The sequence below is a fragment of the Saccopteryx leptura genome, chromosome 8 (genome assembly GCF_036850995.1).
Source record: "Saccopteryx leptura isolate mSacLep1 chromosome 8, mSacLep1_pri_phased_curated, whole genome shotgun sequence".
Classification (NCBI taxonomy): domain Eukaryota; kingdom Metazoa; phylum Chordata; class Mammalia; order Chiroptera; family Emballonuridae; genus Saccopteryx; species Saccopteryx leptura.
In genome coordinates, this window is record NC_089510.1 from 1443879 (window position 1) to 1459272 (window position 15394).

At 59.6% G+C, this 15394-nt stretch overlaps 1 protein-coding gene and 1 long non-coding RNA gene across 2 annotated transcripts in view; one reads left to right on the forward strand and one right to left on the reverse strand.

The window, feature by feature from the left end:
- Window positions 1-11385, reverse strand: part of WNT7A (Wnt family member 7A) — a 58835-nt gene extending 47450 nt beyond the window's left edge. The window contains exons 1-2 of the mRNA XM_066347362.1: window positions 11253-11385; window positions 5742-5968 (exon numbers count right to left, since the gene is read on the reverse strand). Of these exons, the coding sequence (XP_066203459.1) occupies window positions 5742-5968; window positions 11253-11323 (298 nt within the window). The 5' untranslated portion in view covers window positions 11324-11385. The remainder of the gene's footprint in view (window positions 1-5741; window positions 5969-11252) is intronic.
- Window positions 1-15394, forward strand: part of LOC136379798 (uncharacterized) — a 555021-nt gene that overhangs the window by 92761 nt on the left and 446866 nt on the right. The gene's annotated exons all lie outside the window — the stretch shown is intronic.

A 15394-nucleotide genomic window follows, 5' to 3' on the forward strand; every position in this document is an offset into this window, starting at 1 on the left:
TGGTGGGGGTGGTGAGAAGCAGGCAGACTGGTCGAGTCCAAAGTGTGAGCTCACTCTTTCTGTTAGTGACAGAACCAACGGCTCCTCCCATCCCACTCCACACACCTTCCCCTCCTATGGCACCAAGAATCAAATCTAGAGTGGGCATCCCTACCTGGGACAGGCAAGCGGACCTCCCAGGGGGCAGAAGGACTTCCTCCGAGGGCTCCGACCCAGCAGATGCCAGGGTCTCACACCCTGTGGGGGGGGGTGCCCCCCCCCCCCCGCCCCAGGCAAGGTGGGTGGGCCTGGGACTCTCCATCCACAGATGCCCAGACTGAGAGCACAGGGGTGAGGTCCTTGTAAGGCAGGGGCGGGGCTGGGGTGGGAACCTGGCTGTGTGTGTGTGAGGTTGAGGCCAGGACTCATTCAGCTGACCCCACTGCCCGGCAACAGGACACGGTTCTCAAGTTCACAGCAGCCTCGGGACTCTCAGCCCCGGCAGGCTCCTCACACAAACAGGAGACTCTCTTGGCAACAGGGACCCGCTATCATCGGTCCCAGCTCTGCCACAAAACAGGCAGGAGACTCGGGTCAGCCCCCACCTCACTGCAGGCCCAAGAGGAGGGCCTCCCTCCCCGTGCGGGGGAGCCCACGTGGGGTGACATGTGAGGAAGGGTGTCCCAGCTCCTGGCCCCCACCGGTCCTCCGTGAAAACATCACAGACAAGTGAGGCAAGCCCCCTACGGAGACAGCGGGCCCAGCCCCCCGCACCGCTCCCTGCACCAGGAAACCACCATGATGGGAAACCCCAGGGCGGGGGTGGGAGAGAACACACAACCCCGTGGAGACATCATGGGCGACACATAGGAACAGGCAACTCACAGAAGAGCAAACACGCTCGACCAGGAAACACTGGACGCAGTTTCAACAGCTTCCCTTCCCAGGGAAGTGCCAATCAAGGTGATGGTGAGGCAGCACCTCACACGCATTCCCCCCCACCCCGGCAGCGGTGAGGAAGTCTGGGTGCCTCCCCCCAGTGCTGGTGACCCCGAGGAGCCACCTGCTTGTGGCCGGGAGTGGCACCTGGCACAATCACCACGGACATCAGGTTGACACTCACACCCTGGGACCAGCAGCTCCCTTCCCCTGTGTCTCCCCAAGAGAAATGCGGGCGCACGGGCACCAGGAGTAGTGCCCAGGAGCCCAGTGCTGGCACTGCTGGCAAAGCTGATGCTGAGAGGCAACCCACCTGCCCCGCAGCCCGAAGCACAGGGGTGGGTGCAGACCGGGGTCCCCTCCCACCAGCCAACACGAATGGACAGCAGCTCGGGCAGGCAGGGGAGTGTTGTTACCAGCGAGCGCAGAGGTCGACGCCCAAAGCCTGCTGCGCAGCGCAATGCTTTTCTTCACAACATTCAACGCAAATAAAACCAAACGATGGACACCTGGGGAAGAGACCAGCGTGATCAATCGGGCATAAACGCGCGAGAAACGGCAAACCCAAGATTCAGGACAGAGGAAGGAAGTGCGGCCTGGGGGGGGGGGGGGGTGCGTGCCAGATGCTCCCCGGAAGTGAGAGCAGCGTGCCGTCCTGGTTCTAGTTGTTGTGTTGAGTGGCAGCTTCGAGAGTGGGGGGTAGGGGGGGGGAGTCGACGTATTATTTAAGAAAAGAAAATGCCCGGACGTGGGTAGAATGTCTTCATAAGTCCCCCCTCCCCCCCAAGGCCACGCTGGGTAGCAGCTGATAAGCTTGATGTGGGCCACACACCATGTCCCAATAACCCCTGGCATCTCAAAACCCTTGAAGGGCCAACCTGTCCTCCCACCTGAGGCTCATGAGACACGCCGCTTCCTGAGACTGCGGACCCGCGTCCACCCTTCCTGTAACAACAACCCAACGTCCCTACGTTTATAGCGCTGTTCCCTCCTCCTGCCCCAGTCCCTGACCAATGACCTTCTTCCCCCTCCTCAGGCCCCACCTCCACCGTCCAGTCCACTCCTCCCCCCGCGGAGTGGCACCTCTGAGCTCCACCCCACAACCACGTGGGCGCCACGTGCCTTCTCCCCGGAAGCACAGAGCTCCGCCTGCGCATTCTACCCCACGGCATTGTGCCCCCCGCCCCCACGCCTACGCCCCTGGGTAATTCAGAATGGGGCTGTATCGGGCCATACGGCCTTTAAAAAGGGGGATGAAGTTGAAGTGAGACCATCAGGGTGACCCTCATCCAGTCCGTCGGGTGTCCTTATAAGGAGATTAGGACACACGGAGACATCTAGGGCAGGCAGGCACGCGCACACGCCGGCGCGCAGAGAACAGACTTTGTGAGGACACGGCAAGCCGAGGGGAAAGGCCGCAGAGGAAACCCGACCTGCCAGCCCCTTGATCTTGGCCTTCCAGCCTCCAGTCCGGGGAGAGAACCAACATCCGTGTTGAAGGCCCGACGACCTGGGCTCCTTCGTGGCAGGAGCCCCCGCTGACCAACAGACTCACAAGCCACCACAATCCCAGGCCTGGTCAACGGAAGCGCTGTTGCCCTTGGCCACGGTGAGACACACAGCCGAAAGTCAAGCCCCGTCAGCGGACCCAACCAGAGTGAAACTGGACTTCCGCATGTGCTGCCAGGGTGGGGGTCCAACCTTGGTGCCCTCTTCTCCGCTCCTCTACCACCGCCTTGGAAGGGCAACTCCTTGCTAAGTGGCCCTTCTGTCATCCGTCTCCTTCCACCCTGGCAGCTTACTTCCAAAGCAGACATCCAAGGCCACCTCCTGCCTAGAGAACCGTGCCAGATGCCCACCTCCCACCTCTGCCCTTCTGCAGTCCGAGCTGTTCCCAGCAGCCAGAGCAGTGCTGCTGGGTGTGAAGGTGGATCCTCTCACCCCCTCGCTGCGCATTCACCGGAGGGAAAGTCCAGATCGCTGCCCTGGCCTGAGGGACGTGGCACTGTCCAGCTCCTGGCTCCCTCTCTGACCTCTGATCCGTCCTCTTTCTTTCCCCTCATTCACTGTACTCCAGCTAAACCAGCCTCCTCGCTGTTCCTCAAGCATGCTTCTGCCTCAGGGCCTTTGCACCTGCCGTTCCCTTTGCCTGACACACTCTTCCTCCAACATGCCTGAGGCTCCCCTCACTCCTGAGTGCAGAGGCCTCCCCCGACCACACGGGATGGAAGAACAGCCTCCAGCCACAGAGGGTGAATGCCCGAATGAATCCGTGAGCAACAATGAACAAATAAATTCTCTACCACCTTTTAATTCCAGAATTCCTATGAGATTGAGTCATATGATGTTGCCGTCTTGTGGGCCCCAAACCCTCGAACAATGGCCATTTCACACACGGTGACTTACTTCAGTCGTCACGCCCGTGCTCAGAATTCTCCCCTCGCTCCCGCCGTCTAGAAATGCAAAGACTGACCGCAAGCTTCCGGGCGCTGGCTTCCATTCTCTTTGCAGCCCAGGCGGGGCTGCCCCTGGGTTTTCTTGGACCCTTCTCTGTGCTTGTGCTGCTGAAGGCCACCTCCGCCTACCCCAGCCCGCCTCTTGAGGAATGCCCCTGGTCTCAGGCCTCGGCTCCTCTCCAGGGCGAACTGGCCGCATGCACTGGCCCTAGTTCCCCGCCTCAGCCTGCAGTGGGTCCCTTGGTTCTGCAACTCTGGCCACCTGCAGCTGGGGGACCAGCTGTAAAAGGGCAGGGACTTCCCGCCCCACAGCCTTCGCCCGCCCCAGCAGGCACTACTGGCCACCGGTGGGCCCGCTAAGCCAGCACCACACGCTGTGCCGGGATCCACCCGGTCCTGGCAGACTCTGCCTCTCACTTGTGTTGACCATGGGCAGGTCCGTTCTGAGCCTCAGTTTCCTCCTAACTGAAATAACCCCAGAGCCCAGACCTGGGTCCCGGAAACAGGGGCCAGGGACGTGAGCAAGACGCAGAGGACGAAACCACAGGTGAGGACAAGGGGAGGCTCACAAGAAAGACGGGATCTTTAGTGACCCAAACTGGAGTCTCAGGGTTGATGCCATTTCTGGGCATGAGCGGGGGCAGTCCCTTCCCTCTCTCTGGGCCGTGGTTCTCCGCCTACAAAGGGAGCCCTGGCGTCGGCAAGAGGGGACAAAGCACCTGGAGCCGGGCAAACTCCTACACCACAGAGATGCTGGAACGGGAGCGTGCGCGTGTGTGTAGAGAGGGCCCCCGCCAACCTCACCCCGAACCTGGGGTCCGGCCCTGCAGTCCCTTCAGGTGTGAATCAGGAGGCTACAGACGGTGGTGACAATATGAGGCCTTCTGCAGGACCGAGATGTCTCCGTGAAACACCCAGCCGTGAACCTGGCGGGTGCCAGCCGTCCCCGCGGGCGAGGGGGAGACGCAGACAGCACCAAGTGTTCGGCTGGTGGGATCGGGCTTCGTGGCTAAAAGGAACTCGAGACAGGGGGTGAGGGGAGGCTCTGTGAGAGCGGGACAGACAGAGGACGGGCTCAGGGGTGTGGGGCTCAGGGTCCGAGGCAGCAGGCACTCCCGGGGCTGCATTCCCAAAGCAAGCGGGACCCTGTGGAGTGTGTTTGGGAAACGGGATGAGGCTGGGTGGCCAGGGAGGAAGAGGAAGATGGGGGACAGAAGGGAGCAGAGGTCAGCAGTTGCCATTTCATCCCGATCCCAGAGTTTTACACAGGCAAACGGCACACTCTGAATGCTGTTTACCGAGGGGCACCTGCGGGAGGGTCAGGGGCCAGCAGGGTGGCGGGGGAGGCGGGGACCTGGGAGCCCAGACACGCATCAGCTGTGTGATCCCAGAGGGAGGAGGGCAGGGCTCAGAGCCATGGTTGGATTTGGGGTGAATTTTTTCAATAACCGCTGGATTTGTTGACGGCAGGGCTGAGGGAGAGACAGGGGTGCCCATGGAGCTGTCGAGCTGACCGGGTGAACCACCTCAGCCCAGAGAGACCCAAGGCTAGCCTGATTTTCAGCGCCGCCCACCGCTCAGCTCCAAGCAAGGCTGCAGAGTGCCCCCCCCGCACCCCCCAGGTCATGCCCAGGAGCAAACACACAATGTGGCCTTCCCCTCGCTGGCCACGGGGCTTTCGCCAACCAAACCCCTTTCCACCAGGTTCTTCTCACAATTAATTTTTAAAACCAAACGTGTGGCCTAACACTGTGTGCATGCATGTGTGTGTGTGTGTGTGTTATGTGTGTACATGTGTCCAACAGCACAATTCCCACAAAATAGGGGTTGCAAACTGAGATGCCCCCCAGCGGCCAAGTGAATCACATGACGGTGGACACCGGGTGGGTAACAGGGAGTGGTGGGGACTGCGGCAGGGCGCGGGCTGCCCAGGCGCCCCCGGCGGAAGCTGTGTGCTCAGCCCGGGCCCATCATAACAATGTGAATGTGTGTGTACGCCTATTTTTTTTTTTTTCAAAAGAGGCCAGAAATGGATATTTCTAGGTAAAACGGAGAAAGTAAAGTTTGGGGCTTCCATGAAAGAAATAGCGTCAGTGCTGTATCGGCCGTCTGGCCTCTGGACCACTGGTTTTCAGCATTGACATCCAGAGCTGGGGTGGTCGGGGTTCAACCCTGACAGCCCGTCCTCATGGGGAAATCCGAATTCAAGTCGTGGCGCCTTCCAGAGCCCATAGGGGGGAAGGGGGAGAAAGGGGTGCATCCCAGCGCGGGGCAGGTGAGGGGTCCCGGAGGGCTCCCGGGAGAGTCCTGACCTCCCCGCGGCCTGCGCGACCCCACCCCGTGAGCGGTGGCTGGGGGGGCACGTACCCACTTTGAGCTCCTTCCCGAAGACGGTGCGCTCCCCCAGGGCCGAGCAGTTCCAGCGGCCGTTGCGGAACTGAAACTGACACTCGTCCAGCCCCATTTGCGAGCCTTCTCCTATGACGATGATGGCGTCGGGCCGGCTCTGGCAGATGGCCCGCTGTCTGGGAGCCAGGCCTGGGATCTTGTTACAGATGATGCTCGCGCCCAGAGCTACCACCGAAGAGAAGCCGCTGGAGCGGGGGACACAGAGAGAGGGAGCGTTAGGCCCGCAAGGTGGAGGGCGCGGCCCACAGGTCCTCCCTGGGTGTCCGCCCCGGGCACCTCACCCTGCAGATCCCGGCAGGAGTCGCCCAACTGTCCCCGATACTGCACCCCCAACCACGCCCACTCCTTCACGACTTCCCACAGGTATCGGTGCCGGGGGGGGGGGGGTCGGGGGGTCGATACAATAACCAGGGAGGCTCCACTGCCCTTCTCGATACCACCTACGTCCAACGTAGAGTGAACTAAAGCAAGTTGCCTTTGCCGTGACGGCCGGATTTGACTGAGGTGAAGGTTCAGACCGTGCAAAACGAACCCTAACCTTATTTAGGGATCAACTCTCCCTACGTGGAGAAACGGGGAAGGCGCACAAGGGAGACGGCGAAGTTTCACACAGCCGCTGCCTCTGAACGGGCGATGGGAGCCCGATGTTCACCACAAAAACAACTGTCTGTGCATGTTTTATATACTTCATATGTGTGCACGTGTGTGCGTGCGTGTTTTATATACTCTCGTGTGTGTGTGTGTGTGCATGCTTTATATACCCTCGTGTGTGCATGCATACGTGTGTGCGTGTCTGTGCATGTTTTATATACTCTCGTATGTGTGCATGTTTCATATACTTCATATGTGTGCATGTGCGCGTGTGCGTGCGTGTTTTATATACTCTCGTGTGTTGCATGTGTGCGTGTGCGTGCATGTTTTATATACTCTTGTGTGTGCACGCACACGTGTGTGAGTGTGTGTGCATGTTTTATATACTCAAGTGTGCGCATGCATGTGCGTGTGTGTGCATGTTTTATATACTCTCGTATGTGTGCGTGTTTTATATACTTCATAAGTGTGCACGTGTGTGTGTGCATGTGGGTATGTTTTATATACTCTCGTGTGTGTATGCGTGTGTGTGTGTTTTATTGCCCCCCCCCAAAAAAACCTTTAAAGAAAATGTGTGATTACCAAAAAAACATTCACAGAGAACACGTGACTAGAAGGTCTAAGTATGTTCTCCCAGCAGGCCGGTGGAGTGCGTGTATCCCCTCACTGGACACGACTGGCCTGGGGGAAGCTTATGGCTATTCCGGTGGGAGTCATTCACTGACCTGATACATATTGGACACCTACAGTGCCAGGTACCCTGCTGGGAGACACTGTGCCCACTCCCACAGGAGATACCCAGGGAGACAACGTCCACGTCATAACCGAACCCAGCATCCCGTTCCGGACTGCTGGGCACGCTATGCAGACAGTTCAGGAAAGATGCTGGGATGGCAGCTGGGGCTGGGTTTGGAAAGGGAGGGCCAGGGGCCACTTTAGCTGGGGTGATCAAGGAGGGCTTCCCTGAGGAGGTGACAGGGAAGCAGAGACCTGACCGGTGGCCATCAGTGGAAAGGTCTGGGGAAGAGTGTTCGGGGAAGAGGGAACAGAAAATGCAGAAGTCCCGGGAAGGGACAAAGCTTGGGGTTTCCAAGGACGAGAAAGACCCCACAGGGGGGCAGAGCTTGGGAAGGAGGACAGTCTGGGGACAAGAGGTCACTCAGGGCTAGAATTTTCTCAGGTGCACCAGGAAGCAGTGAAGGGCTGTAAGTGTGACCCCGACAGGACCCTGTCTCTCCAGCCCCATGGGAGGCCTGGAGGATGCCAGAGCAGGAGCAGGGACAGTGGGCAGGCCAGAGGTGGCGGTGGCCGGGCCTGGTGGCAGTGGGCGTGGGGGGGTGGCTGCAGAGGGAGCTGTGGACAGATGGACTGATGGATGGGGTGGAGCTAAGGGGAGACATGGGGAAGGTAGAAGGCAAAGAGGGGCACCCATGTGACTCGTGGCTACCTGGCCTGGGGGCGGGGCTATTTCATCATCTCAAGATAACTCCCAACAGATTCCCATGGTAACCCTGATGGTGCAGGTAAGCCCTTCCTTTATAGAAAGATGGTCCATTTATGGGGAGTCTCCCTCTGTGTCATCCTCTAGCCTACTTTGAAAGAGCAGCTCTCACCGCAGACGTCTCCCTCTGGTTATAATTCTATAATATATCTATAAGATAGTTACGAATTCTGTATCATTAATGACAGCTTCTAGTTACATTAGGGCCACGGCCAGCCCCTGGGCTAGGTGCCTCCCACTGCCCATCCTGGAGCTCGGGCGTGGGAAGCTGTTCAGGAACCGGGCTTTCTGTACCAACAGCGCCGGAGAGCTGCTGATCTTGCTCCTCTCCGGGCACCTAACTGACCATCCCTGTCCTCTCTCCCTCTGGCTCCTGCCTCCCACCAGCCTGCTCCCTGCCTCAGGCCCTTGGTCCGTGCTGACATCTCTCCCTACAAGCTCTCTCCCGCCCTGAGCTTCCCCTGCTTTGGTTTTTTGTCATCGTGCCTGTGACCTCCCCACCTCACCCCTCCTCACCTTTCCATCACGATCTCTGTTTTGTTTGCCTGTCCGCACTCTGGCTACTCCCTGCTCGGGCCCTTGGACATGTCTTCGTGTGTGCGTTTATTTTTAACTTTGTCTGCTCCCTTGTTTTCCTGCCTTTCTCCTTAGACTACGAGCTGTTTGAGGGCAGGAAGGCCATCAGCTGGTTCACTAAATGGCTACTGAATAAGTGGACGGTGGAGCTTGAGAACTGTTGCTGAGGGGGAACGCCTGCTCCCCAAATACACACTGAAGGCGTCGGGGAACTTTTGCAGCACCCCTAAGATGGCCAAAGGCAGCATGGCCGGTGCTGTCACAAACATTAGCCCACGTGACCTTTCCAAAGAGCCCCGCTGTCAGGACTCACCCCTCTCTCCCCTTGACCTATCTGAAAACGGAGGCTCGCAGAGGCTGAGATACAGAAGCTAGCCCGTGATGGATTGGAAACAGGAGCCCGGCATCCTAGCCATTAGAACAGAGTCCCACACCAAGTGACAATGTCAGAAGCGCTGGGGGAAGAGGTGTCCTCACAAGATGAAGTGGAGGTTCTGGCCACAAGTCAGGAGGAGCCTGTGAGCACCCAGCTGACCCCAGGGACATCCCCACACGGGCAGAGCAGCACAATGATAGATGAGGGTCAGAAACTCATAAGAACAATGGCCCAGCAGCAACGAGGTCAGAGCGAGGGTGCCATCCAAGTTTCCGTCATGGACTAGCTGTGTGACCTCGGACAAGTGACACCCCCCCCCCCCCCCGTGCTTCCCTGGCTAAAATGAGGGTATTAATCATCAGTCCTCACCTCAGAGGATTGTTTTTTTTTTTTTTTTAAAGTAAATATGTTAAAACAAGGACAGTGCTTAGAAGTTGCTCTTTTATTATGATTATTATTGGATCTGATTGTCACAAGAGGCTAGTGCTTCTGTCGCTTGAACTACTTAGATAAAATAAAGAATGCACCCGTGCCTGCCATCAGTCCTGAGCAGGAAGAAACCAGCCACACTTGGGGAACTAGAAGGTCTCTTAGGGGCTTGAACCCTCACGCCCATTTTACAGATGGATAACCCACGGCCCACAGAGCAGCGGCAGGGCCTGGACCGGAATGACCCTGCAACTCCTCCCGACCTGGACCTCTCTCCACGTCCCCAAAGGGCATCTGCTGGGCGGCAGGTCGGCGCCCTCCCTGGGTGCCTCCCTCTGGGGCAACCGAGCCCCAACCGGGTCAGTGAGGGCTCACCGCCGCCGGCAGGAGGTCGGGCTGGCGGCGCGGCCAGGGGAGGCTGTTTTCTGTTGTTTTCCCTTTCCCTCCCCCCTCCCAGCCCCCTCCGCCTCGTTTCTAATTAAAACAAGGAGATAAAGCCGCCAGCGGCCAGCGCCAATCAGCCGGCCCGGCTTCCTGGAGGCTGGATGCGCGCGTGGCGCGGGCGCGCGGGCCAAGGTGAAGATGAAAGGGAGAAAAGAGAAGAGCCACTCAGCCGCGGGCGAATCAATATCACTTAGAACACACCGGCAGGCGGGCGGCCGGACGGGCAGCGCGCGGGCCCCGCAGCCGCCTCGCGGCCCGCGGTCGGGGCTGGCCGGCCGCCTGGTCCGCCCTGGGCGCACCTGCTCGCTTCCACTGCGGGTCAGTTTGAGAAAACCCCGCTTCGGAGACGCGGGGTGGGCGAAGCGGAGGCGGGATAGTGGCAAAACACAAAGGATCTGCCACACAGCACCCCGCGCCGCGGCTCCCGCAGCCCGCCCCTTCCCCACGTGGAGCGGAGCGGGTGGGGGGGGGGGGTTCCCTGCTGGGGGCGGGGGAGCAGGTTGTGTGCCACCCGCCAAGGCGGCCGATTAGCGCCAGAGCCTCTATCCGTCCCTGAAGCCCCCCACCCTCACCCCTCCGTGCCTCCCCCGCAGTATCTCCCAAGTACAAAGGGTGACGGGCAGTGCAAAGGCAGCTCCCAGACGCGTCCCGCGCGCCCCACGCCCCCACCTCCCACCCCAACCGGAGCGCCGCCCCAAGCCCCACCTCCGCAGAACGGCTGTGGGGAAGCGGGGAGGGCCGCCGCGCCCGCGCGCAGACACACTCCGGCACCCAGTTTTAGGGGGCGGGGTGTCCCGCCCCTCTCGGGCGCTGGCTCTGCGAGCTTGTCTCCCTCCGTGTCTCGGGCCAGCTCTCGTTCTGTGTGTGTGTGTGTGTGCGCGCGCGCGCGCGCGCGCGTGTGTTTCGGCTGGGAGGCGCTGTCCCTCTTGGCCCAGGACAGGGCGCTGGGAGTCCCAGGGTCCTTGGAAATTGTGTGGTGCCGGCGTTCTGGGAAGGTTTGTGTGTTGTTTCGCCAGCGGCGGTCCCTCCCTCTGGGTACCTGTTCTCTGTTGCACGGACCGGCCCCGCCTGCCACCCGGGACTGCTCCTTGTCTCAGGAGCGGCTGTTGCCCGCACCTCTCCGGCTCTGAGGACTGAGCTCCCTGGGAGCGGCTGTGGTCCCGGGTCCGCGCTCAGTGTTCCTGCTGGACCTGCTGTTCCCACGCCCGGGTCTCAGAGGCCCCTAGGATTGGCTGACCCATTGCAGCAGCTAGCCCTCGTCTGAGTCCCCCAGGAGCTGGAGCGTCCCTGCTGGCTGTCCCTGGTTCTGGGGGCTTCCAGACCCAGACGTCCTCAGGATGGCCAGTCTCCTCGCTCGTGCCGCTCGAGCTGGGCGCACTCCGGGGGCGCCCACCTGCGGGGGGCCTTTGTGCGCCCACCGCTCCCGCACCGCGCCCACCCGGCCTCTCAGACGGGCCGGAGAAGTTGGTGGCCGACGGCGGTGCCACCTTTCCCTGGGCCACGGCAACTTTGCCGGGACACGCGTGCAGGGGCTACGACGAGCGGCCCTTACCCGATCCGGAGGTAGACCATGCCCAGGCTGAGAAAGAGGTGGCCCAGGCAGCGCCGCGCTTTCCGGTTCATAGTCCCCGCTGGCCGCTGGGACCGCGGGCCGAGCTGCGCTGATCCCGCGGGCCGACCCCGGTAGGGCAATCCACATAGCCCGCCCGGGAGGCGCGGGCCGAGGCGTCCCCCAGGGCCGTCTGTCCGTACGCCCGTCAGCGCACCCCGCGCCTGAGCCTCGCCGGGAGCGCGGGATCCACTCACGGGAGGAGGGAGGGAGGAGCGAGCGCCGCGCGGGGCGACGCCGGGCTGCGCGCGAGCTGCCGGTGCGAATGTGCGAGGCGCGGGCAGTGCGGGGACACGGCAGCCGCCCGCCCCCGCCCCGCCCTCCCCCGTCTCCCCCGTCCCTCCCCCGCCCGCCTCCCGGGAGCGCCCGCCCCGCGCCCCCGCGCCCGCGGGACCCAGCAGCCTGCTCCCGGCGCGCGCTCGCGCCTCGCCCCTTGCGCTCCCGCGGCGCCCTCTCCCGGCTCCGCGACGCTCGATTCCCAGAGGTCCCTAACTCGCAAGTTGCGGGGCGACGGGGTCGCCCAGGGACTGCGCTCGGGGCGCGGGACTGGGTGGGGGAGGGCAACGCGGGGCTCGGCCAGGACCCTCGGCCAGGACCCCCCCCCCCCCCGCTGTCCTCCTGTCCTCTCGTCTGGCTGAGAGCCCAGACGGAACTGGCTGGGGGGAGGGATTCTAGGTCGCCCCTGGTTCCGCTGTCCCCCGGGCTTCCGAGCCCCGCTTCGTGGGAGGACACCCCCTTCCTTGGGGCTGCGGGGGTAACTGGCTCCGCCTATTCTTTCCCACCCCCGTCTATTGGATGGGGGACAGCAGGTGAGAGCCCAGGTCCGGCAGCCTCCCCTGGAATCCCTCTCCTAGCGGACGGTCGGAGTCAGGTTGCGGCCTGGATAACCCGCACGGAATGGAGACGTCGGGCGGCGGAGCCACCGGAGCGCGCGGGGTTCCGAGGGCGGCTAGGCGTGCGCTCGGGGCGACCCCTGGCGAGCACGGCGGGTGGCGCAGCTCGGCCTCACTCCCAGGGACCCACTCCTGGCGGGACCGCCGGTCCTGAACCCGGTCCAGGGAGCGCGGGCTGCTGGACGCAAGTTTCAGATGAAGAAACTGAGGCTCAGGGACGCGAAGGTGTTTTCCCCAAAGTCCCCAGCTAATTAGCGGCAGAGCCAGTTGGAAACAAGGTGGGCCTGACTCTAGAATTGCTTTTCCAGTTCACGCAAGGACCCTGGAAAACGACGTGCAATCGTTCGTGCATTCATGCACAATCCACAAATGTTCGTGCCTGGCGCCATGGCTGGGGACCATGCGCACAACCAGGAACGGGAAAGACAAGGGTCTCTCTCTTAGCTTGTGAAGAAGACAGGTCAAAAGTAAACCGAAGCATAACTTCAGGCATCCAGGGGCGAGCAGAGGTTTTAAAACAGAGTTGTGGAGCCCTGGCTGGTGGGCTCAGTGGATTGATGGCTGCTCCTGCATGCAGATGTCCCCAGTTGGATCCCCATCAGGGCACACATGAGAAGTGACCATCTGCTTCTCTCCCTTTCCCTCTCCCCGTCCTCTCCCTCTTCCCCTCCTGCAGCAGACAGCAGCTCCACAATCACCTGTCTGCCTCAGGCACTGAGAATAGCTTGGTTGATTCAAGCATCAGCCCCAGACAGGGATTACTAGGATCCCCGGGGGGGGGGGGGAGGAGTCATGCAAGAGTCTATTTCCCCTTCTTTCACTTAAAAGCAAACAAACAAAAACCAAAACAGAGTTGCAGGAGAGCCAGCGATGGATGTCGGAGGATCTGTTTTAGATCCAAAGAGGTGGCATGCCAGCTGAGGTCCGAGGGACACAGGATTTGTGGGGGGGTGGGGGATGGGCTGACATTTCAGGAAGGAGTCCAGCAGGGAAGCATGAGCTCCAGGCAGGCACTAGAGCTGTGCTCCAGAAAGAGAAATAAGGCCTCGGAGGTGGGAGGCAGGTTCTGGGGACCGACCCGCACGCAGCTGTGAGGACCCGTCAGGGAGCTCCAATGTCAGTGGCAAGTTCAGGAGGAAGACATTGGAGGGATAGGAAGGAAGGGTGACTCATCGGATCTGTGTGTTCAGAAGCTGCCCTTGGCTGCCGGGTGGAGATTCCCTGAGGGGACCGGTAGGGCTGGACAAAGTGGACCAGCAGACCAGAGAGCGGCCTACCCACCGGTCCAGGTAGGCGGCAATGGCGGTGTTGTTGGCTCAGGGGGTGGTTTTAAAACACGGCCACCAAAGGCTTTGGCACGCCTCCCCATGAGGAGAGGGGGGTTCTCTTTTCTTTTTCTTTTTTTTTTTTAAATAATTTTATTTTTTTAATGGGGCGACATCAATAAATCAGGATACATATTCAAAGATAACAAGTCCAGGTTATCTTGTCGTTCAATTATGTTGCATACCCAGCACCCAAAGTCAGATTGTCCTCTGTCACCTTCTAGCTAGTTTTCTTTGTGCCCCTCCCCCTCCCCCTTTCCCTCTCCCTTTCCCCCCTCCCCCCCGTAACCACCACACTCTTATCAATGTCTCTTAGTTTCACTTTTATGTCCCACCTACGTATGGAATAATGCAGTTCCTGCTTTTTCTGATTTACTTATTTCACTTCGTATAATGTTATCAAGATCCCACCATTTTGCTGTAAATGATCCGATGTCATCATTTCTTATGGCTGAGTAGTATTCCATAGTGTATATGTGCCACATATTCTTTATCCAGTCATCTATTGACGGGCTTTTTGGTTGTTTCCATGTCCTGGGCACTGTGAACAATGCTGCAATGAACATGGGGCTACATGTGTCTTTACGTATCAATGTTTCTGAGTTTGGGGGGTATATACCCAGTAGAGGGATTGCTGGGTCATAAGGTAGTTCTATTTTCAGTTTTTTGAGGAACCACCATACTTTCTTCCATAATGGTTGTACTACTTTACATTCCCACCAACAGTGTATGAGGGTTCCTTTTACTCCACAGCCTCTCCAACATTTGCTATTATTACCTGTCTTGTTAATAATAGCTAATCTAAAGAGAGGGGGGTTCTCTGGTGCTCTCCCTGCGTGGATCTCGGCCGGTGTCTGAGGGCTTCCACCAGGAAGGCGTGACCACAGTGATCCTGTTGCAGGATTTGCAGGGCGATGTCCTAAGGGGCCGTGCAAACTCGGCCTCTGCCGGAAGGTCCCCTCGGAGCCCTGAGCCGCCCCCCGCGGAAGGAGTCTGGGGCTGCCCCACCGTGAGGAAGCGCAGCCACGTTCAGAAGCTGCATGTGCGGGTTGGTTCCAGTCCACGGTCCCCCCTGAGTTCAGCACTGGAGTTCAGCGCCCGCCTGGGGGCCAGACAGAGCCCCCATCGAGTCCTCCCTGCCTTGGAACCTTCCCAGCCAAGGCACTGTGGACAGTGGCCTCCGCAGATCTCCGCCGTCATCTGCAGGGTGCCCTGTCCAGATCGGACGTGTACTAGACGCATCGCCGTTCTCTGAGACCAGAGATTCATCTGGGTCGCACTCGTGACCAGGCCCCATGCGCAGGTTCTGGGGACATAGCCACGGGTCCAATAAACCCAGAGTCAGCTCTCCTGGACCGGCTCGTCTGAGGACCAACTAGGTCATCAGACACGTGGATGGCACTTACGATGTGCCAGGCGCTGTCACTGAGAACAGCAGCATGTTGGCTCCTCCGGTCCTCCAACACAGTGCTCCCCAACCTTTTTTGGGCCACGGACCGGTTTAATGTCAGAAAATATTTTCATGGACGGATATATGCACAAAATAAAATTATGTGACCGGCGTAAAAACTGTGGTATTTTTAAATATAATTGTCGAACTTACGAGACAAGCGTCAAGAGTGGGTCTTAGATGGATGTAGCAGAGGGAATCTGGTCATTTTTTAAAAATAAAACATCGTTCAGACTAAAATATAAATAAAACAGAAAAATGTAAGTTATTTATTCTTTCTCTGCGGACCGGTACCAAATGGCCCACGGACCGGTACCTGCGGCCGGGGGGTTGGGGACCACTGCTCTAACAGCTATTCTTGTTAACGGTATTATTAGCATCATAATGAACGTCCTTTTCCAGTATGGAGGAAGCAAA